Raw genomic sequence first — 26,648 nt, forward strand, 5'->3', positions numbered from 1 at the left:
ATAATAAGGCAAATTTAGATTTGCCAGTGATGAAGTGTGTATTTAGTTAAAAATGAGCCATAGCAATGTATTAGTTCTCTATTCCAATGTGATGAGAAGGCATTTTTTGTAAGTCCTGTGTTATTGCTATACACTGATGTTAGTGAGGGACTTCCAAAGTGCTCTTGCCATTGATTGTTGGTGAGTAGAATAAATAGCTGTATTTGAGATGGAATCAATACGCGTTAATGTTATTTACTTTGCCAATTTGGCTTTAATGGACTCCCTGCTCCTCTCCTCCACCTCCACCTCCCCTTGCCATCTCAAGCTTGCTCTCTCTCAAAACAAGATGACTTGCCATGCATACATACACATTCCCTCTCCTCCTCTATCTTTCATTCCTCCCCAACCAAGCACAAGCACAGTGTGCTCTCCCACCTTCCAAACTGCAAACCATTGACTGGATTTTGGAGGATGAATACAGCATTATAAAAGTCTATGTGATATGGGAAAGGGAGGAGGCCAGAAATACAGGTCCAATCTGGACATTCCCACCACTGCTCAAATTTAATGGTAGATGTGTATGGGCAGAAATATGCACATGTCGAGGAAATGTATCCTCGTATTTCTTAATGAGATGTGCATAAGGGAAGTGAGCATGTTAGCTAAATGAAGAGCACTCATCATTACAGTATTGGAAAAGGAGTTCTGTGAATTTGCACTCAATTGATCTTCCTCAATGACTGGATGTGTGTCAGTAAACTAAAAGTGAATTGTGAGAACTGAATGAGGAAGTATATAGAGAGATGTATTTTCAGTGAGGATCAAATACAGTTTCAGAGCTACTGAATTCAGTATCATTACATTCAGTTTCAAGATTATTGATTATTGATTACTAAAATATTAAAATATTATTAAATATAATATTAAATAAATGATATATCAATTATGCAATTCCAATTTACCGTAAAAAAACGGTGTATAACACCTTAAATGCTATTTATTTTTTCATTTTAAAGTGGGGTCTTATAAACTGGTGTGTCCAATATACCAGTAAATTACAGAGAAAGGTTGGATCTGGATATAAGTATAGATATGTAAAGGGCTGTCCACACTAAAAATGCTAACTGTAACAATAACTTAAACTATAAAGATTACAATCTGAGCATCCACACGTATTAACTATACAATATTTGCGCACAGCAAGAGCTCTGATGAAGAGTTTTTGGGACTTCAGTAAGCACACAGCTACACACTGTATCAATTATGTAAAGTTACTGTGTTCTTTTAAAGTTTTAATTGAAACTCAGCCTGACCCAAACTGAGTTAAGATACTGGTCCAGTTCAGTTAAAGTCCATGTAAAGTAAGAATAAATATGTGTTCTGTTTGACATATGTGGCGACCCCTACTGGTGTTGCCAGTGTGGTCTTGAGTGGATTGCTGGTTGGCAGGGGGTTGGGCCAGTAGGTAATCGGGTAACTGGAAGCACCTGGGCCTTTCATTCTCTCTCTCTCTCTCTCTCTCTCTCTCTCTCTCTCTCTCTCTCTCTCTCTCTCTCTCTCTCTCTCTCTCTCTCTCTCTCTCTCTCTCTCTCTCTCTCTCTCTCTCTCTCTCTCTCTCTCTCTCTCTCTCTCTCTCTCTCTCTCTCTCTCTCTCTCTCTCTCTCTCTCCTTCCTTCCTTTCCCCCTCCCTCGCAGACAGAGGCCTGTCTTCCCGGGTGATGTGGCAGCTTTAGTTTGTGTTATGGTTTCCTTTTGTGCACCATACAACATCCACACACACCATACTTACCATGCATGCACATCCTACACCACTGATCTTACTGACTTCCACACCTCATGTTGTTGTATTTCCTAAGTTATCCTATCAAGCACCAATTCTATCGTTATGGTTTTCTTAATAATAAAAGGCAACAAGTGTTTTATTTTGTGAAAATGACAGGAAGTGCGTTACTCGCTACGGCTAACTTGCTTGGCTCTGAATTTGCAGAAACAAAACTTTAAACAGGTGTTATTTGGACACATTAGCGCCACATTGTGGATCTAAAGGGATACTTTACTTTCTTCCTAAAAAGGTTAGTGTGGATAAAGTGGTATATTTATAGAGTTAGAGCTAAAATGAAATGAAGCCTGCTGATTCCAGCTCAGGTAGGAACGAAATGCATTGTGGGTTATCGTGTAGTTTACTACTGTGTAAAAGGTAATTTAATTACAAAATTTACATAATTGTAATCCGTTACAATACTGTAAGAAAATGCATGATTAAATTACAGTTGCTTTTGGAAATTTCCATGATTACAATTTTAGTTACATTTGAAAAATTGCCGGAAAAGCTCGGATTTATCAAATAGGCTTAGTTTTTTTCATATCAACCTCCTAATTCCAAAGCCGCATGTTGGATCCTGATGCTGTCTCTGGCAGAGGTGGTGACTCGGACTTGCGACTCATACTCGAGTCGCACTTAAGTCGCACTACACATTGACTTCAGACTCGACTCGGACTCGACCTCAAAAGACTTCAGACTTGACTCGGACTCGAGGCTGGAGACTTGCAAATGACCATTGTTTTCATGTCATCATTTATATTCTCATTTATTATCTGTCATTCATCTTCTCTGTTTGCATTTGGGAAGTGATCTCTGGCTGTGACTGAGGCTGACAGTAAACACCAACATCACGCACGCGCCGTGTGTGTACGCGCGCATTTCGAGCAGAGCCCGTCTACTACTGTATATTGTATTAGAAACTCTCTGATTTCAAGACAATGGCGAGTGAAAGACGCCCAACAGGAGTCCCTTGGATCGTTACATTTGGCTACAATGCCTTCACGCAGTCAGCCAACAAACGGACAGCAGTGTGCAAAGTGTGCAACAAGAAGATTCAAGATTTTGGTTCAACCACTTCAAACTTCATCCGGCATCTGAAAACGCACCCAGACCGGTCAGTCACTTGCTAATGTGAAAGACGTTAAAATGAGCAATTAGCTCTCAAACGAATATTAACGTTACATTCTTGCTGCTGGCCATATGATGTGACAGGCTGAGTTAACATTTCATAACGGTGTGCCAGAAGATTATTCTGTGACATTTAACAGACATTTAATGCTTTATAAGAGTCATACCCAAGCAGCCTATTCTAGATATCAAGAAGGATATTTGTCACATATCGAGAGAGAAAGAGTGAGAGAGAGAGAGAGAGAGAGAGAGAGAGAGAGAGAGAGAGAGACACATACTGAGAGTCATACTGTAATAACCATAACGGTCACATGAACAAAAATGAGCTGAGAACAAACCCACCTGGCCATAAATCAACCTGAATCAACCAAGAAGATGCAAAATCCTAGTTAGCCTGACAACAATATCTCAGAAATCACACAATCCCACAGATCACAATTTAAATAGGCCAGTTCAGTAAGTCAAATGAGTACAACTCATAATTTACTTGCACTATTGTGGGTGTGTTTTTGCTAAAATACAGTTATTTCTTGTTAAATAAAATATTTATGTTTTTTTCAGGAATGTGAAAAAGGTTTTAAAGAACCAGTTTTTCATTTTTAAGTTAGTAAGTCAAATGAGTACAACTCATAATTTACTTGCACCATTGTGGGTGTATTTTTTCATTTATTTTTAAAATGCAAAATATTGTGTGCTGCGTGCCTGTTTTTAAAATACATTGTTGGTGCGATATATTTCTTTTATTGTATTTTACAGCATTAAAGAATACAGTTATGAAATTGAAACAATCCTTTGTATTTTTTCCACATCACATTGCTGTAGATTCTTTTTTTTTTTTTTAAGATTTTGTTGGCATAGACACCTTTATTCATCAGTAGACCAACAGGAAACATGGGAGAGAGAGGGGGGGTGACATGCAGCAAAGGACCTCCGATCGGGATTCGAACCGGGGTCAGCTGTGTATATGGCATGTGCTCTAACCACTCAACCACCTGCGCGCCACATTGCTGTAGATTCTAATGAAACAATCATCAATACTGTCTTATATAGAGGATTTTACAGCTTATAGAATTTGAATTTGATTTAGTGTTTGAGAGAGACTTGAGACTTGACTTGGACTTGACCCTCAAAGACTTGAGACTTGACTCGGACTCTCACTCAAAGACTTGAAACTTGACTTGGACTTGCAAAAAATGACTTGTGAACACCTCTGGTCTCTGGTCATGTGCCATTCAGTCAGACTCAGCAACATGTTGGAGGCACAGAAGAATACGTTCCTGTGTTGGAAATACAAACACACAATATGAGTCAATATCTGTGCTCGGATTGAATGAAAATCCTCATTGGGTAGCTGACTGTGTCTGTGTTCTGTGAAAGGCTACAGCGCCCCTCCCCTACACGCATATGTGTTGCTATGCCCGCTCTGCTCACTCACACACAGAACAGCTCTCCGTCTCTCCCTCAGTCACTCAGGTTCGCGGGTCTTTTCTGTTAACGTTTAGGGTTTCTTCAGCTTCAGGTTTGTTTTTACTTTGTACTTATTAATCAGTAGAGTTCTGGTAAACATGGGTTCGTTCAGACGTGGTGCTTGGTAGAATGCGACTCGCGTTGCGTCTCTGCCTGTCGGAAATCTTTTTCTTTTTCTTTTTTTAACAGTCAGCTGGCTCTAATCAGTTTTTTTTTACTTCACGCACTGAGTGACACTTTCTTGCTGTATTTCATAAAAAAGGTAGTAGTGGTATAAATAATATTACAAATTAATTTACACACACACACACACACACACACAAACACATTCCCTCTCTGTCTCCGTCTTACTCACTCACACACACACACACACACACACACGCCTGGTGTGGAAATAAATTTAAAAATAACCAAAAAATAAATTAAAAAATCACGCTGATCATAAAAAAACTAACTAACTCAGCTAACTGGCTAACTGTAGACTGTAGTAGTAGTAGTGTGTGCTGAATGTATTTATACCTCTACAGCAGCAGGGGCGGGTTTATGCTAATCATTCAGACCCGCCCACTAAATCCTGAACACAGAAATCTTGCCTAACAGCCATCGCACGTACAACACACAACACAAACTGCTGCTTCCAAATAAATAGTAATACATTTATAAAATTAATATAGAACTTTTATAGCTACATGTAAATTATTGGGTTATGTGAAAATGCAAAAAATAAATAAATAAATATAATGCAAAAAAAAGGTTTGTGGTGAAGGATTTGTGCAATTTACATTGGTGTTAACATACTACGTCATTTATTTATCTTAATTTCTTTCTCTACTCTTGTTAACTTTTGTATTTAATAACCAGTGATGGGAACGGTTACTAACGGCGTTACTTTTTTCAGTAACGGGTAATGTAACTAATTACTATTTCCATCGTTACAACGCCGTTACGTTACTTAATTAAATGAGGCACGCGTTACAAACTGAAGCTAATCTACTCAGCGAACCTGTTCTCATCCAACTTTGCTCTCAGCCACAAAAGCTGCAAAGCCTTTTTTTTGTTTTTTTTGTTTTTTGTTTTTGGAGAGGGGAACGGGAGACGGGAGGGGCGGGAAAACCGTGATGATGATTGGTTAAGGCAGAGTAAGATTTCATGGTAAGCCAATCAGAGACAGTGTTTACAGACAAATGACACATGCACACAGCAGCCTCCCACAAACAAACTATCAGAAGCTGCAGCGATGGCGAGTTCAGAGGAAAAGGTGGCGTTTTTTAAGTGGAAGTACCGACACTATTTTAATCTCCTCGATGTACTACTGCAGACATTTGGACTGCACTTAATAAAAGCTATCTTGGCGTAACAGCCCATTGGATAGATCCACATAGCATGGAACGAAGGAAAGCAGCCCTGGCATGCAGACGATTTAAAGGCCGTCATACTCATGACAGTATTGCAACGGAGCTTGACAATATTCACTCATCCTATGGCATATCCCACTCATCCTATGGGGGGGGGGGGGGACCGCCTCTGGGCAATCGTACTGTGCCCAAGCACGTTTGCCCCCTAAAGTCCGGATTATTTGGCTAGTGTGAGTGCAAGTGTACCCTGCTTGAGGGAAAAGAAGACAATTTTCCAGGGAATCCCGGGAAATCAACGATTTTTTAAAAGGCAACACTAGCTGAGCCCTGGTCATTTCAATCAACACTAAATGCAACGTGGAGACATTATGCATATGGGTTCCCAATCCGACCATTTTTTGTGTATTATTTTGTCATTATTAAGGCAAAAGAACTCAATTTATGTTCATGGACATTATAATGAATAGGATATAGGCTTAATATTAGTTTGCATCCAGCGTGCTGCGTGGACTTCATTACATCTGCTGCACCGCTGCTACCACAATTATCAAATGGTAAGTTTATTGTCTGTGACTGTGACCCTCATAAAAGTAATATTTTACAAATCTGCATTATATAAACTAACGAAATTTGTTAAAGTAAGTCATTTGGCGACTTCTAAGTCATTAAACTAAGTCTGAGTGTTACTGGAGTAATCTACCTCGTTGGCACCTGTCATTGTACATCTTGTATTGGAAAACTTTAAATTAAAACCTACTGAGTGAACTCTCCCGTTCTCTCCTATGAACGAGTCAGACAACAACAACGTGTATCAAACATGAAGCAAAGTGAAAAAAAAATAAAGTACGTAACAGCCGCATCATATGCTTTTCTTCGAGTATTTTCCATGTTGATGAGAGTGAGAATTTTATTGGTCTACTGTTAGTAGGCAAAATGTTTTGGGCGCCACGAAAAAAAATAAACATGCATTAGCCGCACCGTAGTAAAAGCCGCAGTGTTCAAAGTGTGGGAAAAAAATTTATGGTATATGTCCTGGTATGTCTTCATGCAAGGTATTTTCTGCAGTATCACACCATACATTTTAGTTTTTCTGCAAAAACAAACAATCTGAACTCAGTTATTTTACAGAAAGTCAGCCAATATTTTCAGTTTATTTTTCATTTTTCTAAGTAGACTGCAAGTAGACTGCAGTTAATCACATGTTACATTACCATTTCCATTTGGGCCTCTGGGTGGTATTTGGCATCTGATGTCATTAGGGTACCAATTACAGCAGTGGAAGTCACAGAAATCATAACAATGGCATTATGGATTTTATGGATACTCACACATGTGTACTGAAAAATGTGCGCAGTAAATGCATAAGAATAGCAGGAAGATTACAAACCCTCTGGTTAGTTTAAGCTGGCATAGCAACCAAACATTATGGCAGCCAGCGGGTTTTTCAGCATGGTTTGGACACAACTGACTAGTCAGATTTGGTTGTTTGGCTGAAACTTCCTATTATAAAATGGACAGTAAATCCTGTTCTACATTACGTTGCATTGACAGAACATAATATTATTACCTTCTCTGTGTCTTAAAGTACATGGCACATTTAATATTTTAGGTTTTTTTCCCCTGCCAGCCAGCCCAACACCACCAATTCAAATGTGACCCCGTACACAGTGTGCATTCTCCTTAACCAAGCAAGCTTCATTTACTGTTACTTTTGAACACAGTTGAAGTACTAACGTATTTTGCATTGGTAGCACTGTATAAAAAGACCCTGACTGAAACTAATTGTGTTTTTGAATCCCTATTAAATGTTTGAATATAATGGATTAGCATGATGATAGTTTGTCTCCCTAAACATCTCAGGTTACCCACGATATGACATTGTTGGAGACCACAGTAAAGGAGAGTATCATCTGTTGATCCAGAGGACAGACATACAAGACGACGCTTTCTTTGAGTGCCAGGCCATTCAGGCAGCTATCAGATCACGACCTGCCCGCCTCACTGTACTGGGTAAGTCCGACCTTTTCTGGTTATATGAAATCATGAGATTTTAATTAGATTAATTAGGACAGTTGAAAGCAACCACATATGAGAAATTATATTATATAAAGTGCATAGTTAAATAAGAGATATGTGCTTGAATAAAAGACTAATCCTATAATGTCAGAATCCCTCTAGATCTGTTTCCCATCAGCTTGTCATTTGATTAGTGTTCTCTGATTCACAAAAAAGGCTTTGTCTTTGCAGCAACCTGTGGGCAAGCAAGGACAACACTGATTACCATTATCGATTTAGTCTCACCTTTTTTAAAGCATGATATATTCCAGAGTTATCAGTTCATCATTCAACTACCCCAGCTGAAAACTCCCTCGTTAGTTGCAGTTTACCCACTTATCTTACAATGGTTACTTAATGGGGAGAGTAGTGGAAGGCATGGAGAGGAGTTAAGTTTAGCAAAATTAAAATGTTTAATTATAGATAAGAGGGGAACAATTTGTTTAGGTTTTGCGTCACCCCACTAGAAGGTGGGAGAGACAAATCATTCAGACATTAGGCTGACATTTAATTCCAGTCAAATCGACCTGTTTTGGGGAATAACACTGCACATGAAGCTTCTGGTAAGAGTGAGGCAACACAGTTAATAAATTAAGCCTGTTCAAAATGTGCCGGGTGAGAATGGGCCAATTGCTTGGCCTTCGGCCACTAATTCAACACAAAAATTAATGCAGTTGATGTGAGGTGTGAGTATATACACCAACAACATGAAATAAACTAACATTCAATCATACACTGATGATATGAATAATAGGCTTAGTACTCTAATAGTAAATATATTTTCTTTTCTCATTGCAATTAAAAAAAGGGCTAAATTTTAAAATAAAGTAATGTGAATCAGTCATATTGGGCCCTTAGATTGTTCCTTTTTTCTGTGCTTTCAGTTCAGATTGAGTGGATATGTTTGCTCCAAAGATTTGTGTTTTGTCTGTAGTGGTGTAGTGCTTCAGAATCACCTTGGTGTTGGAGCATATGAGACACTGATTTTAAATTGCCTGTAGTGACCTAGACTTAACCATGTACCTGAATGCCTGCTGTGTAGACATTAAAACTCAAGCTGGGAGTGCACCTTACATTGGATTGAATGGCTATTCTGTTTCTTCTCTCATTATTCAGTCTTACATAGGCACAATGCATGTGTCAAGTGTATAAATGAGACATATTTGCCACTGTGATATACAGATTAATAACACAAACTGATGCATGAACTGCATGCAATCGTGAAATACTACTGCTATTGATATGATATATTGCACAACCCAGAAATAGTCATTTCAAAATTGCTGATTTCTTAACTTGTCCTAAGTAAGCAAATAATGAACTGGTAGCCTAAGTAATGAGACACAAAGGAAGCATCAGCAGTGCATGTGTATTGCAGAATCTCTTGTTTTTCATTTCGGTGCCCATGTTAACAGCTTCGAGCAGCCACACAGCCTGCGTGAGATGCAGAGCTCATGCAAGGCTGCTGCAACGCATCATTCAGACAGTTGGGGTCTTGCCTATTTTTTCTGTGTGATGCAGGCAGTTCTCAGCAAGACAGTGAAAATGATCAGTTGATAGTCATACAGTATTAACAAAATATCTGCAATATTACACCTTTCACACATAGTTTAAATGTCTATATATGTACTATATGTCAAAGACATGACATGTTGCTTTAGGTCAGCCTGCACGGTGCAGGGCAGGGACCACAGCACAGCACAGAGAGTTAGTGACACAACAAGCTGCTTTTTTCGGCTTTTGCACACTTTCTGTGACACTACTTCAAACCAGAGGGGTATTGCACGAAACCAAGATAAGGGATTAAGCCGGGATATGTTAGTTATCCTGGCTGAATTTAGCCTCAAGTCGGTTGCATGAAAGCAGGTTAAATTTAACCTGGCCCAGTTACTATGGTGATTTATTCTCTGCAGCTAGCCTGCTCCAGACCAGGCTAACAACCAGGCTAAGATTATTCTCAGGGATTCATCTGGCAGTTCTGTCAATTGTGTGACAAATTAATGGGTTTTACAGCATTTCCATGGTCTTTCTAAATATGTTGCATCATTTTAATTATCCTGCATTAAAATATTACAGATAGACTATATTGTCGTTTCATTAAAGTCTGTTGACTGTTTAATTGCAACAGTCATTTTATAGTCCTTCATGTGGTATCATTATTGTGTATAATGTACAGTAGATTTACTTTGTACTATTTACTAGCTGATACTCACAATGTTACTTAGCTGCTTCTGAGGCTGAGCAGCATCTGGGTCCTGTTACACATGTTATTTTCTATTAGCATCAAATCACTGACTTCATATCCATTATGGGCTAAATGAGCAAGACATTTCCACAAAATTGACATGATACCACAAGCCTGGAGTCCAGCAACACTGTCTCCTCATCTGCAGAAGTGCATCCTGCAGCTGCAGATGTGCCTTCCCCCTGCCCTACACCTAATTATAATAATTGTTTGCACTTAATTATATTTCCTGAGTAGCATGCACTTTTACTTGCCACATTTAAATCAAAGTGTACAACTGTTGATTAGTGGGCTTGGACAGTAACTTCTTTAGTCCTTTGATTGTAATTTTGACAGTTCTAGTGGAGCACTGTTGTATTAATTGTACTTTTTTTTTTTTTTTTTTTTAAGTATATTTTTTGGGCTTTTTGCCTTTATTGTACAGGTAAGTGGAGAGAGACAGGAAAACTGGAGACAGAGAGGGGGGAATGACATGCAGGATAGGACCGCTTGGTGTGGGATTCGAACCGGGGTGGCCTGCAGCGAGGACTGTAGCCTCAACACATGGGCTATGCTTAACCCATTAATTATACATTAATTGCACTACTTATGCATTGAGCCGGTCCGCGATTGTCTGCCAGGCTTTCTCCCTTTCCTTGATTACAGTGCTTTGTGCTTGTGTTGCCTTTTTTTTCTTATAATTTCTTTAACCTCATCATGAAATTCCATCAGGAGCTGTTGTTCAGCGGCCGTGAAGAATGACGCGCAACACCTTTCCATTTTTCCAATCTGTGATTCTGTGATCGATGCCATGGGTCTATTTGAGAATGCCGTGAACACGCACTTATCCCAACTACCTACACCTGGCTTGACATAGCCGCGCCTTTTCATCCTGGCTCAGCAAACGTGCAACCGAATAAGCCAAGATGCTCCGGTCAGACTAGATCAAGCTGCGCTTGCTCAGTTATCCTGGATTTCTTTATTCTACTTTTGTGCAATACCCCTCAGGACTCCTTCCTGTTGTTTTACCTGCTTCCAGACAGATATCTGATGTTATTTTCTTTATTTGTTGTCAGTTTCCCTCCTGAAAGTTAGTTTGAAGGGTTTTTTGTGTTTATTGTATGTAGTTTATTGTGTTTGGCTTGTTTGTGGAACTTGGTTTTGTCTGGGGGACTGGGGATTTTCTTCACTTGGAGCGGTGACAGCAGGGGTTTAACTAGCAGATATAATCAATATAATAATAATAATCTGTCCTGTGTGAGGAGTGTATGTGGCTGATACAGACACATACACTAGCCCCAACCAAACATGTCCGCCAGAGAGAAAGGTGCATTCACCTCATATACAGTATTTGAGCACACACTGCTTAACCTTTTTCTGCCTCAATTGAATATAAATTTAGAATGAAATAATATGAAACATTCTATTAATCAAACTATGTAGAAAGACAGGACTGACAGCAACAGCAAGGCAGTCTGTGTGAACAACAAAAGCATGCCAGCCATCGCAGTTCAGCGATGCACACATCCTATGTGGACCTAGCGTAATGAGAGCAACTCATTTAGCCACCCCATTACTTTGTCAACAGCACCAGGCTTCACTGGCCACCCAGTAAATCAACATTGAGCGCGACACACATTTTGGTTGACAGACTGGGGTCCTCTCGAGATTTCCAAATGCTATTGACATAAAGATGCATGTGTTATTTTAAAGAGATGGCAAAACATATTCCTTCTCTGAAATGCTGCTCTGGTTTGAGTGATTTTAGCTTTAATTTATGTCTTCATAATTTAATCGTCCATTTGCTGGTGTTAGCCAGTGTTAGCTAGCATTAGCATTCTCTGGCACAGTTTGATTAAGATAACAACTGTCCTGACCTATGATGGCACTGATTTGCCCAATCAGTTTTCCAACTGAGAAATCCCATTTGAAACTAGAACATTTGCATTTTCTTTTTTATATATTTTTGGGGCTTTTTGCCTTTATTGTACAGGTTAGTAGAGATACAGGAAACGGGAGGCAGAGAGGGGGGCAATGACACGCAGGATAGGACTGCTCGGCACGGGATTCGAACCGCGGTCGCCTGCAGTGAGAACTGTAGGCTGAACACATGGGGCGAGTGCAAACAAACACTGCTCCAGCAGCAATTTTTAATTTTTTTTATAATATCCTTCTGTACGTAACGGTCGAGAGATTGATCATGTCCTGCATTGACATTCTCAGTCACCTGAGGAAGAGTTATTCTTTTGTTTTCCCTTACATATCACACTTATGCACGAGCGTCACAGTCATCACATGTTGTCAACCACAATTTCCGATTTAATTGATGTCTTTCCCATAGATCTAAATGCAGATGTCACTTTAATCACTGCTCCTATTGAATAACCAGCCAGTTGAGACACTGTGAGCGAGTCCACAAAATCAACCCTCTTTCAAGACACTTAAATCTTTTCCTCTTGTCATCTTGATACAAAATCACAATCACCTGGGCCTGCTCAACATTTTAAAACCTGCCACAGAGCATGAGTGGAGGTTAAATGCTTGATTGAACTAAGCAGTGCATCTGTGTGGAAACATCTGCAGTCGGTGTGTTCCTCCACTCATATATTCAGGTTTAATTTGCTTTATGTACACTGTAAATCCTTTTCCTGTAAAATAACAGTAAAGAGCAATATACCGGTATTCATTCGTAAAATGATTTTACCGTAAACCGGAAATACGATATATTTCTCTATTTGTATAATTTACGGTAAAGAGCTGGCAGCAGGGACGCCAGCAATATACTGTAATTTGACTTTACAGTAGTAGTCTGTAAACCAGAAATACAGTATTTTTTTGTATTTACACTGTTATATGATTTCACAGTCTAATACAGTAAAAAAAAGCAGCATATTTCTATGATTATTTGGAAATTACAATAATATTCTGTTTAAGTTGTTCTCACAGTTTACTGTAGACAGGCACGGTAGATAATACAATAAATCAATTTAGCAGTGTCCTAAAATATCAGTCTTAAATCCAATCAATATTAGAACTTCATTATTCTCAGGGCTATAGACAATTACATGTTGAGCTGACTTTATTTGCAGGACCCATCACAGCATAGTACATGACCAACGTGTTAGTACCATTTTAGCATGTCTTCTTTGCATGCCCCCAGACTGCCTAATCATAAGATACTCCAATCCAGGTGTGCCCTCTATAGGTATTCAACTGTAACAGAACACAATAGTCACTCTACAACATCCCTCCCCTCTTAAATTCATTCACTGTATGCCTAAACACAGCAACAAACATCCTCTTATGACTTTTCTCCTAATCTTGTAAGAGAATAAAATACAGCGTGCCCCAACAATATGCATGTATAAATCAGATAACAAATATATCTTGTTTTTTTTATAGTCTCAGCCCAAAATATGACAATTGTGTGTTTAACATTACTACCGTACTCAACTTAAAGAAAACACAATCTTGTCTCTGCATCTTAAACATGCCTTTTCACTTAACAACAAAGTCTTTGAAATGAGCTGGTGGTCTCTTGCGTCTTTGAGATCTGAACAGTTCCTTAGTGGGCGAACCACCAGGTGTACTGTCCTCCTTGTTTTGCTTCACAGTAAGGGAAGCTTTGTCATCCACTGGTGTAGTGTTTGTGTCCTCTGGTCCTATGTTGGTTACTGTTGGAGGTACCACATGCTCCTCAGGTGTCATATCTGGTATCCGAATTGGCAGATCTTGCTCCTGTCTGCTGAACAGTTGATCCACGTGTCTCCTGACAACTTCACCATTTCCCAGCAGCACTGTATAAGACACTGGTCCCGTGATCTCCTGTATCAGTCCTGGTATCCATTTAGGTCCACATCCATAGTTTTTGGTATAGATAGAGTCTCCTGTTGCAAAGTTGCGCTCTTTTGCGTGTTTGTCATGGTGGGATTTTTGGCTTGCTTGTTTTGACTCCACCTTTTTTTTTTAAAGTCAGGATGTATGACATCCAATGTACACCTCAACTTCCGACTCATCATCATCTCAGCAGGTGAAAGTCCAGTAGTTGACTGTGGAGTGATGCGATAGCTAAACAGAGCCCTATTTAACCTTGTCTCCAGTGTATCACCGCTGCTCTTTTTCATGAGTTCTTTAAAAGTCTGTACAGCCCTTTCTGCTAAGCCGTTAGATGAAGGGTGGTACGGTGCTGATGTGACATGTGTGATTCCATTCCGTGTCATGAACTCTTTGGTTTGTTCACTGACAAAACACTGTGCATTGTCAGACACAATCATTTCTGGAATACCATGTGTGCTGAAACTGTTTCTCAAGCAATTTAGTGTGTTTGCTGATGTAGCTGATGCTACTGGATACACATCTAACCACTTTGAGTGTGCATCCACAATGACTAAGAACAATTTATCCATAAAGGGACCTGCATAATCTATGTGGAGCCTCCTCCACGGCTTCTCAGGCCACTCCCAAGGGTGGAGTGGTGCACAAGCAGATGCCTTTCTGTGTTCTTGGCATGTGGAGCATAACTTTACCTTATGCTCTATGTCATTGTCCATGTGTGACCACCACATGTAACTTCGTGCCAGGCCTTTCATGCGGCTCATTCCCGGGTGTGACTGGTGTAACTGTTCCATCATAGGAGCTCGTCCCCTCTCCGGTATCACTATGCGGGCTCCCCACAACACACAGCCATCCTGTACACTCAGCTCATGTTGTCTTTGTCGATAATGTACAAAGTCTCTGTCCTGATTCTTTGGCCATCCTCTCAGTACATACTCACATACTCGTGAGAGTATAGGATCCTTATCTGTCCATTTTTTTAGTTGCTCTGAAGTCATCAGTGATGGATGCTCCTGATCCAACATTAACACATGTTCCTCTGGTGCTGGAACACTTGGTGTATCAGGTAGTGGGAGCCGGCTAAGAGCGTCAGCGTTACCATTATTTTTACCTGCTCTATACATGATAACATACTCATATGCTCTCAACAGTACAGCCCATCTCATTATCCTCTGGGATGTCATCTGTGGCACTGCTTTCATCTCATGGAATAAGCCTAGCAAGGGCTTGTGATTTGTATAAATCACAAATTTCCTTCCATATAGATACTTGTGAAAGTACTGTACTCCAAAAATGACAGCTAGTCCCTCTTTATCGAGCTGGGAGTAATTCTTTTCTGCCGCTGAAAGTGTGCTTGATGCAAATCCTATAGGTTTCTCTGCTCCATCTGACATGCGGTGAGCCAGCACTGCTCCAACTCCATATGGAGAAGCGTCACAGCACAGCATCAGTTCTTTTTGTTCATCATAGTGCACTAACACACACATTGCAAAAGCTCTTTTGACTGCTTGAAAGCTTTATTTTGCTCGGGTCCCCAAGACCACAGTTCATCCTTCCTCAACAGTTTGTGCATAGGTGCTAGTAATGTCGACAGATTTGGCAGGAATTTATTGTAGAAGTTCAACAGTCCCAAATAAGCTTTAAGCTCCGTTACTGATGTGGGAGTGGGAGCCTCCTGAACTGCTTTCACTTTTGCTGGCAACGGATGCAACCCTGTCTTGTCCACTCGATGTCCTAAGAATGTCACTTCTTTCTCCATAAACTCACACTTGCTCCTTTTTAAGCGAAGTCCTGCATCCTCCAGTCGCTGTAGTACTTGATCCAGTGTTTGCAGGTGATCTTTACTATCTTTCCCTGTCAGAATGATGTCGTCCAAATACACTGCCACATTTGCCAATCCCTGCAGCACACCCTCCATAATACGCTGAAAGATGGCTGGACTGGAGCTCACCCCAAAAGGTAACCTTGTATATGTGAACAGTTCCTTATGTGTGTTCACTGTGACATATTTTCGTGATTCCTCATCCAGTACTATTTGCTGATATGCATGGCTCATGTCTAACTTGGTATATGTCTCTCCTCCAGTTAAACAGGCTATCATGTCCTCCATTTTTGGAATGGGGTACCGCTCAATAGGTGACACTTTGTTTACGGTGAGTTTATAGTCACCACAAATTCTCGCTCTGGAGTCTGGTTTTAAGACTGGTACAATGGGTGCAGCCCATTCTGAGAACTTCACTGGCTCTATGATTTTCTCATGTAAGAGCCTCTCTATCTCTTGCTCGACTTTCTTTTTCATTGCAAAAGGCACTGACCTTGGCTTGTAGAAACAGGGTGTGGCATCACTAGCAACATGTATTTTTGCAGTTAAGCCTTTTAACATCCCTAGCTCTGCTTTGAACACTGCTTCATGCCTTGAAAGTACGTCCTGTAGATTATTTTCTCTGTCCTCTATCTTGTGTACTGGTTGCCAGTCCACTTTGAGAGCTTTAAGCCAACCTCGTCCCAGTAGACTTGTCCCTGAACCTTTGACAACCACCACTGCTAACATCTTAGCAATGCCTGGCCACCGTATGTTCTCAGTTTTATCCTGCCCTTGGCTAGTCTGGGTTTGTCACCCTCACTGAATAGTTTGTGTAATGCTCCCTTCGACATAATGGTGTACCCACAGCCAGTATCTAGCTCATAGGTTACATTTTTCCCATTTACTTTTAATACTTTTTTTATGGGCTCTTCTCCGGGGATGATTATCTCTTCATTTATGTTGTACATGGTCATTGCCCTATCCTTAATGTGATATATAGTGGAAACATCCTCACTATCACTATCACTCCCTTCTTCTTGCATGAAATTAGCCCTTTTTCCTTGCCTGCCTTTATCCCCTTTAAAGTGCTTAGCCTTTTCCTTTCCCCCTATTGTCATCCTGCAGGCCCTCTTTATGTGTCCCACTTTACCACAACCGTGACACTTTTCATTGGCAAACCTGCAGTCCTTAGCCAGATGGTTGTCACCTCCACATCTGTAGCACTTCTTCATGTCCTGCTGACGTTTTGAACGCGTGTCGTTCACTTTGTTGACAGAGCCCGCCGCACGGCTCCATTTGCCCTGCTCCTTCATGCCATGTAAATCCACAATGTCTCTGTTTGCCGCCTCCATGGCCTGCGCAAACTTGAGGGCTTTGTCAAAAGTCAAACCATCCTCCGACAGCAGCCTCCGCTGAATCCTGCCGCACACAAGACGGTCTCTCAGCATCACCGTCAAAGATTCCCCATAATTACAGTCCTGCGCTAGCTTCCTTAGCTCTGCCACATAGTCACCCACAGTCTCGTCAGACTTTCTGTTTCGTGTATTAAACTTCCATCGTTGCATAATTTCACTAGGTTTAGGGTGAAAATGATGAACAGCCTTACCAGGTCACTGTAAGACTTATCTTTGGGTTTGTCGGGGCTGAGCAGGTTTCTCATCAGTGCATATGTCTGCGCGCCTACTCCACTCAGCAGCACAGCTCGTTTCTTTTCTTCATTGTCGATGTCATTTGCCACGAAGAAATGGTCCAACATCTCACAGTACTCTTCCCAAGTCTGTGACTTGCAATCAAAAGGTGACACCGACCCCACTGTAGCAGCCATGGTTTTTCCTTACAGAGAGCGCCCAGCTTCCTTCACGCCGTCCGCACAACGTCTGTAGTTCACGGTCGGACTGTTAGCACTAGCCTAGCTTCAGGTCACTTGCTAACTCAGCCAGCACCGTGCTCGCAGTCTTAACTCGCCGTTTCACTTCAGGCTTTTATCCTTGTCGCCATATGTGATATCGTCGGATATCAATTAATAGAAGTGCAACATATACTTCGTTGAGCTGACTTTATTTGCAGGACCCATCACGGCATAGTACATAACCAACGTGTTAGTACCATTTTAGCATGTCTTCTTTGCATGCCCCCAGACTGCCTAATCATAAGATACTCCAATCCAGGTGTGCCCTCTATAGGTATTCAACTGTAACAGAACACAATAGTCACTCTACAACACCCTTCATGACAAGCATCTTTAGTACTTAGTAGAGCACCCTTTTGTTGTTATGACCTGCTGCAAACATGATGCATATCCACACACCAGCCTCTGGCAGCGTTCCTGAGGGATCTTGGCCCCTTTCTCATGGGCAAAGGCCTTCAGTTCACTAATATTCTTGGGATTGCGTGCTGCAACTGCCTTTTTCAAATTCCACCAGAGATTTTCAATGGGGTTCAAGTCTGGCCACTCTAGTATCTTCCAGGACTTCTTCTGAAACCAAGCCTTGGTGGACTTTGAGGTATGCTTGGGATCATTGTCCTGTTGGAAGGTCCAATGACGTCCAAGCTTCAGCTTCCTCACAGACGGCATGACATTTTCTCCCAGGATTTCCTGATACTTGATTGAATCCATCTTGCCCTCCACATGCTGCAGGTTCCCAGCGCCAGAGGAAGCAAAGCAGCCCCAGAGCATCACTGAGCCACCGCCATGCTTCACTGTAGGCAGGGTGTATGCCTCATTCTTCCTCCTCTAGACATACCGCTGATCCATAAGTTCCACACCACAGAACAGAATCCCAAAACCACTTTGACTTATTTTTATAGTTTTGAGCAAATTGGAGTCGGCTTTTCTTGTGCTTTTGGGCCAGTAGTGGTGTACGTCTTGGAGTACGGGCATGGAGCCCTTCAGTGTTTAGTATGCGCCTTACTGTGGAAACTGAAACCTCAGTGCCTGCCACCACCAAGTCTTGCTGCAGGTCTTTTGCAGTCAGTTGAGGGTTTTTGACCACCTTCGCAGGAATCTGGTGGCAGTCGTTGATAGCTTCCTTTTTCTGCCACATCAGGTAGTGTAGACACTGTTCCTTTAACTTTAAACTTGTGAACTATGCTTCCAACTGTATCTCTAGGAACATTCAGTGCCTTTGCTATTTTTTTTATCCTTTTCCTTGTTTGTGCAAGGCAGTGACATTCTCTGAATGTTTTGGACAATTCTCTTGACTTAGCCATATTTCTAACATGCAATGAAACGTCACCGTCAACAGTCCAGGTATTTCAGGGGTTCTATATCAAGCACACCTGATGCAGCTAATGAAGCCTTTGTTATGTTGTATCAGGTGTGCTTTAGACCACACCTGATTTGCAAATGTGTGCTCTTATAAGTAATTCTATTCAGGGGGTTGAATATTTTTGAGACTGCATTTGTCATTGAAAGTAGGATTTAGTGTTGAATTTGGGTACAATACTTGTAATATTAGTTTTATTTAACTATTTAAACTGTTCTTGTATAATTTGTTTATTGCAAACACCTGAAAAATTTTAAATTTTGCCAATAAACCTAAAATGCAATGGGGGTTGAATATTTTTGATTGCAACTGTATAACAGTTACACAGTAGTGTTAAATATTATTGTTATATATATAATGGAATATATCAAAAAGTTGGTTTTAACTTCAGGGTGGCCAAAGGTCATAACAACAAGTCTAACTGGCATGTAAACCATATAACCTATCAGAAACAAAGGAAACCAAATGACAATTACTTACCTTGCTAACTAAATAAACAGGAGAACATAAGATAACAAAACTGGCAGTGCCCCTACTACACAAAAGAAGCTGACTGAGGCTTACATGAGGAAATAAAGTGTGACTGGTTGGAAGAGGAGGGAGATGAGGAATGCCAGTCTGCGCAGCACCAACACCATTTTGCATGTATCTATAGTAGACTTCCTGGTGGGGCAGCCAATGAGCTACTAGAGCTGGAGGTAAATCCAACAAACAGGTACAAGGTGCTGGAAGCAATTGACCAATCACCTCCTGTCTACACACACACACACACACACACAAACAGAACATATTTTAACCACAACAAAAACAACACTTTACGACCACAGTCATAAGTGAATTTTTGCTGTTAATGTTAGGGACTGCTTACACACTTATTGAAACAGCATGTGAGTAATCTCTTTCCTAAAAAGTATTTATCAGTTTGACCAGAGGTTGTATGTGAAGGGAGTTTCAAAGTTTCACCCAGTACAAACAGATAGTCAACAGTTTTCCAAAATGAAGCATAGAACAATACAAAGAAAATATGAGTTGTGTTCATGTTTACCAACCAAAATACGAAAATAGGGCTTGGCTATATGACCAAAATCCCATATCTCCATTTCAATATCCATCCTGATATAGTACATGTTAATTGAATAAATAGTTGGTACGAATCCCCCCTTTCACCACTACCTCTGTGTGTGCAGCACACACAGGAGAGCTCAGCTCCACCTGCGGTCAGAGATCCTGCATCATAGCCATAAAGAAGATCTCTTATTAAGTCATTGCCTTTTTACGCTGAACCAACCAAATGCTCCTGTGTGTGCTTTTACACAGTACGCCAGCATTTCAGATTCAGCTGCAGGGTTGAGTGGAGGTGTGTGAGGAAGTTTATTTGTAGCTGCCTTAAGTGTAAATAGAATTTTAAAAGCATGAATAGTGGGGTTGAGCATAGCTCAGCGGGTAGAGCACCCGCCCCATGTGTTGAGGCTATAGTCCTTGTTGCAGGCGACCCCGGTTCAAATCCTGTGCCAAGCGGTCTTATCCTGCGTGTCATTCCCCCTCTCTCTGCCTCCTGTTTCCTGTCTATCTCTACTGTCCTCTACATTAAAGGCAAAAAAGCTCGAAAAAATATACTTTAAAAACAAAAAAAGCGTGAATAGTATTTTTAATACTTTACTGTGATTTACTGTGAACTGATTCACCGGCTTTCTCACTACCAGTGCTCCCTCTCTCCATTCACTCTCTAGCTCACTCGACTACAACTGCTAACACAACAGCGTTAACTCCCTGTCCCGCTGGGCTATTGTTGATCCAGCTCTGTGACTACCTCTGTAGCCACTTACTGGTGGAGTAACTCTGTCCCCTCATTTCATGTCTGACCCTTTTACACAAAACAGTGAGGCAGAATAACACAGCATTCTCGCCTGGAACAGATTCACCACACCAGTTACTGCACAGACTCAGCCACAGAGGAGGAAATGAGACAAACACATGAAAACAGGCTTACAGCAATTTCAATGAGCACAATGTGGTTGTACACATCAGTGTCAGCAAGTGTTGTTTCCTGAACATGGTGACAGTCAGACATTATTTGATTTCAGATTCCATAGAAGTCAAAGTCATGCAAAACATTGGGCGGAACAAACGGAGGACGATCTGCTACACGGCATACCAGGTCCTCATCACCTGAATCTGTCCACCTGAAAAAATAAATGACTCAAAATTTTGGCTGACCCACAATTCCTCTCCAGGGAAGAAAACACGGTGACACTTCTCTCTCGCTTCTCTTCTCTTAACTTTTTGCTGAACTTATTCTAATCTTTTTCTTTATTCTTTTTTGTGCGCCAATCTTTATTCTTACTTAGTTCTGTAATCTTTAATTCTTGTCAGCCAAGCGTACAGAGCAAAGCCGTGAACGAAGTAGCCAAGTCATCTTAAGTTTTTCCATTTAGCCTGTTTTTGACGTTTTTCTTAAAGATTTATTTGGGTCTTTTTTCCTTTATTTAGATAGTAACTGGTAGAGAGGCTGACAGGAAACAGGGAGAGAGAGAGAGGGGAATTATCTGCAGCATTGGTCCTTGCTGGATTCAAACAAGGGACACTGCGCTCCCTTTTTTGACGTCTGACCAACGCCAATTTCTCTGACAGTTATTAAACAGTGAACGAGTTAAATTCGACTTATTTCTCCATTTGTCATCAACAGATCAACTGAGTGGTCAAATCACAGCTTCAGAATTTGAGACTGATTTATTAATTATTATTACCTTAATAATGAATTTCTCCCCAAAGTCCGGGAAGTGGTACCCCTGTTTAACGAGTGCTTATTATAATAAACATCTTAATTTGCTACAATGTGACCATCAAAAAGTACATTTTTAAAATCCATAACGCCCGCCCTGCCAACTGTTTGAGTGAGGATTAGTGTTATATGTGAAAAATGTATTTCAGTTTAAAGCCAGAACACTGACGTTCCTTCTCAAAAACCTAACATTATTCTCAGAATTCTAATAAAGTCAGAAATCTGAATAATAATATGTAGATGTTGCTAATGTTGGCTGTATGCTAGGAGGGCTGGCTGTTATGTACCCATCTGCCAGGGTGCACACACAGCCTGTGTGATATGATTATATGTAAGAAGGATCCTCCATGCTGTTTGCTCATTACATTGGCTGGACTCGGTAGCATTTTATTTTTGTTTCAGAGCTGGAGTTGTCATAGGTAACTCTTACAGTATTATATCAATGGACACATACTAAGTAGGGCTGGTAATTTGCTTTTATTTTCCAACAAGGGTAGGGGCCATGGTTCAAGAGTAACAGTTCACTATTAAATGTAATGGTTGGAAAAGGTCAGCTTTATTTTCTCCAGTACCACCTAGGTGTGAATATTATCACTTTTTTTTTTTGGAATTCAAGTTTGTATTTCTTTTCTCTTTGGTGTTTGACAGTACAACATTTTACATTGTGAGACATTTCTTGTTATACACCCTACATGTATCATAAGTGGCATAGAAAAACCAAAATAAAATAAAAATACAGTTTAAATAAAACCACTCATATAAAGGTCATGTGGATAGTTACATAACTAGGTAGAATATCCATACAGCAGATTATAATGTTGGATCCACTCAGAGGAAGGTAATCACGCTCGGCTCATCAGGCAGTGTGATGTGAGTCCAGGACAAGTCCCAGATTGGTGCCTTATTCTTGTTTCTATTGTTCATCTTGTGGAGCATAAGTTCGTATGAAGCTGTTTTTATCATAATGTTTACCCACTCTTTCAGTTCAAGGGGTTTGGGTATTTTCCATAATTTAAATATTGTCCTGGCAGCCATTGTAATCCCTGCCATGATTACTGCAAATTCTCCACTTGATATGTTGTGTATTTGGCTTCTGTCCCCTAATAGGCATACTCTGGGAGATAATAATAATTCCCAACCAGTTGATCAAGTTGTCCACAACCGTTTTCCAGAAAGGTTGGCTGACAGGACACTCCCAGATGCAGTGTAACAGAGTACCTACGTCCTTCTGACATTTCCAACACAGGTTATTATTTGTTATACCTGCTCTATTGAGTCTTTGTGGTGTCCAGTAATACCTGCATATTATTTTGTATTGTGTAAATTTACCTTTAGCTTCCCTAATGTATTTCCCATTATTAGATATAATTCTCAGCCATTCCTCATCAGTCATCAGACATCCCAGGTCTTTCTCCCATATTGTTTTCAGGCTCTGACAGCCATCACTGAGCAGTCGGTTGGTTGTTCTATAAAATATAGAGGCACGGTGGCACTCAGCAGGTAACGTGAGATAGTCCATGATGTGGTTTCCATCCTTGTACTGAATTCTGGAGGTAATACAGTCCCTGATCTGCAGATATTTTCAAACATGTTCCTTTCCCTCAAGATTGTATTTTCTTTTCTTTCTTTTTTTTTGGAACACTTTATTTATGAGAATTTTAAATTTAAATTTCATCAAGTAAGAGACAAGAAGACAACAATCAATACATAGACCGTAATAAAAAAGTAAAAGAATAAAAAAGGGGGGGCAACAGTGATGCATACATGTAAAACAAAATAAAATAAAAAGATAAGAAAAATAAAACTAATGAAAATAAAAAATAAAATAAATAAATAAGTGGGGGGAAAAAAAGGGTGGGGTGGGGGGGGGGGGCAAAAATCACGACAGTGTCATGCTCCACTGTACAACTGTCTGTAAGCAGGATAGGAGGGTAAAGAGAGTATCATTGGTCGTTCATATGCTCTAGCACTGGAGAACAAGATTGTATTTTGTATTTTTGAATGACATGAACACCCCTTCTTCATATAAGTCAGCAACATGACATAGTCCATTAAGGTGCCATTCCTTCCAGTATACTGATGTCTTTCCAATGTTGATCATGGGGTTATGTCACAGAGAATAATATATTTGTTTGCATTGTGATAGTTTATGCATTTTATGTATTTTGGTCCAGATCTCTTTGGAGTTAGACCAAATAGGTTTCAGTACATTATGTGAGGACTGGGATAATCTATCAATAGGAGTAAAAAGAGGTGATAGATTATTTTCAATATTAACCCACTCTAGCTGGTTATCTTTATTCCAGTGTTTGGCTTGTTTGGCCATTTCAAAGGAGACATAGTATAATCTCAGGTCCCAGACCTCCCTTGTCCCTAGGAGAGCACATTGTACTGAATTTAATTTGTGGTCTTTTCTTGTCCCATAAAAATTCTTTCCTATAAATGAAAAACGTCTCAGGGCAGCTAAACAAGCACGAATATAGTCATATGACACACCGTTTTGTTCATTGTAAATTTACAACTACAAATTATTGTCTTACCGTCGCTGTTTTTATGGTTAAAAGTTGTGTCTGGTCACACAATATTCCTAGTCACAGCTACTCCAATGTCTCTGGATCATTTTGAGTCGATTCAAGCCAGTTCCCTTTATTTACATGGCATGGGGGATGAATAGCAGATAGCCTGCCTCGTCGTCCTCAATGCGAACACACTGTGTTTGTCTCCATCCAGTGGTTGAACTGTGCTATTGTGACAGATTTATCATGAATTTTCATTACAGGCATGAACCGTCCATATGGACCAATCGGTTCGCGAGATATTGATGTTCTTCATTACAATATTGCTTGGATTAGTTGATATCAATACGCAACGCATGTGCAGAGGTGCGCACTACCACTAGCGCTTGGGTGGAGCACTACCGCTAAAATGAAATCAAATATATGGCTCTTACATATGCTGTGTTCAATCTTCATTTAGTTTGACCCAGTAACATATATGCTGATGCTCTCACCTCTCCAGGTATCTCACAAGTGTTACCTTTATTATGATACCATTATTCATATAGACCTTGTAGTTACAGAGATATACTATATTCATGTTGGGTATGTCATTTTCGAGCAGGACCATGAGCCAGAGGCCTAGTGAGGAGATATAGTTACTGGCAACATCATTGTAGGAGCCATAATGCATAGTTAAAAACCTAGATGGTAATTTATATTTCTAAGTTCATTTAATTTATAGGACTGCATGTTATTCTGCCACCTGCTGGTCAACAGTGTAAATATAAGATAGATGACCACAGACCGCCTCAGTCTAGATGAGAGCGGCGAGCTGGAGACAGTTTTTCTACGGAAAGAACGGAAAGAACAGAAAGTAAAAGGAAGAAATGGATGTATATTGTTTGTTTATTTTTCACAAGTAAACCTTTTTTGAAAACAAGAAAACGCCTAATTCTTTCCAGTACGAATACCTCCCCTCACCCTCTCATGTGGCTTTTGAAAGTCAGAAGGAAAGCCACGACATTAGTAGAAAAACTACTCTGTGAGGATTAACAAGACGGAGCCGCGGGTGCGCAACGAGCTCGTTAACTCGCCACCGAAGGACATCCAGGTGACGCCCGACGCACGGCTTGGAGACCAGACGCAACACGACATCATGGTATGTGCTTGATGCTATGAAACCTCCGAAAAAGAATGAAAACATGACTTTTAAAGTCGGATCTGAATGAACATGGATGGTGAAGTTGCAGTCAATGAAGCTCGCCTCGCAGTGGATGCGCCGCACGCAATTAGGATAACTCGTCTTTTATGAAAGCCTTTGAAGTTTGTGCATCTTTCAGAAGTTGTGTTGCACACGTTTGGATGTGTAAAGTGGACATTCTTTACTCATTTGCACACAATTTATGCACTGCTTTGCTGAAGAATGGCCGAGAAAAAGGAGTTAATTGATGCGGCAGATGTGGAAAAAAAGAGACCAATTAAGCTGACGGAGAGGGCGCTAGAGGATAAGCTGCACAGACTCATTGGATTCAGAAGAGCTGTTTTAGCCAAGATCACTGGTAAGACAAGAGAAATTGAAAATTTGATGAGTGAGGATGACAATCTGCAAAAAGTGCAAAAGTTCATGGACAATGATTTTCGTTCTCTGATCACTGAGTTTGAAGATGTTACTTACCAAGTATGGAATCTTCTGCCAGAGGAAGAGAAGAATGCAGATAAAACCAGTTGGGTTGACCCTAAGATGCAAACACTCACTGAGTTTGCTAAAAATGTTGAAAAATGGATGGATGCTGTGCATAAAAGCAAAAAGGAAAAAGAACATTTGTCAGCTGTTGATGCAAATGATGACGTGACTCCTGAAGATAGTGCATCACAAGTGTCGGTTAAACCGTCAGGGAAAAAGAGTTCACTTTTGGGACGCACATCTGTCACATCCTCCAGAACATCATCAGCTCGTGCTGCTGAAGAAGCAAAGTTAGCTGGACTTGTAGAACGTGCTGCAGTTTTGAGTCAAAAGCAAGAGCTTGAGATGGAAGAAGCACGCATCAGAGCCAAGCTGGAAAAATTGAATTTAGAAGCAGCTATTGCAGAGAAACGAGCTACAGTAAAAGTTTTAAAGGAGTATGAGAGATCTGAAGATGGCATGAATAGCTATGTCCGATCACATGTAACAAGTGGAGTCCAACGAAAGAAAAGTGAAAAGAGACCATCTTCACTCACAAACCAGCCTGCAGCTGAAATGAAGATTCCTTCCAGATTGTTTCACACGGAGCCACAGGTTGGTAGGACAAGACACACGGACAACACTGACAGACAAGAGCGTGACAAAAACAGTGATGGCATTCTCCAAGTAATGCAAAAACAGAATATGATCACAGAGATGTTGGTTACTCAACAGAAACAAGCTCAGCTACCAATTAAAGATGTTGCA

General features: G+C 40.5%; 1 protein-coding gene across 1 annotated transcript in view; it reads left to right on the top strand.

Moving 5' to 3' along the window:
- The window catches only part of LOC128370977 (kin of IRRE-like protein 3), a 125,056-nt gene that overhangs the window by 21,563 nt on the left and 76,845 nt on the right, over positions 1 to 26,648 (top strand). Inside the window, exon 6 of the mRNA XM_053331159.1 lies at positions 7,615 to 7,764. Within this exon, the coding sequence (XP_053187134.1) occupies positions 7,615 to 7,764 (150 nt within the window). The remainder of the gene's footprint in view (positions 1 to 7,614; positions 7,765 to 26,648) is intronic.

Source organism: Scomber japonicus, chromosome 13 (genome assembly GCF_027409825.1).
Source record: "Scomber japonicus isolate fScoJap1 chromosome 13, fScoJap1.pri, whole genome shotgun sequence".
Lineage (NCBI taxonomy): Eukaryota > Metazoa > Chordata > Actinopteri > Scombriformes > Scombridae > Scomber > Scomber japonicus.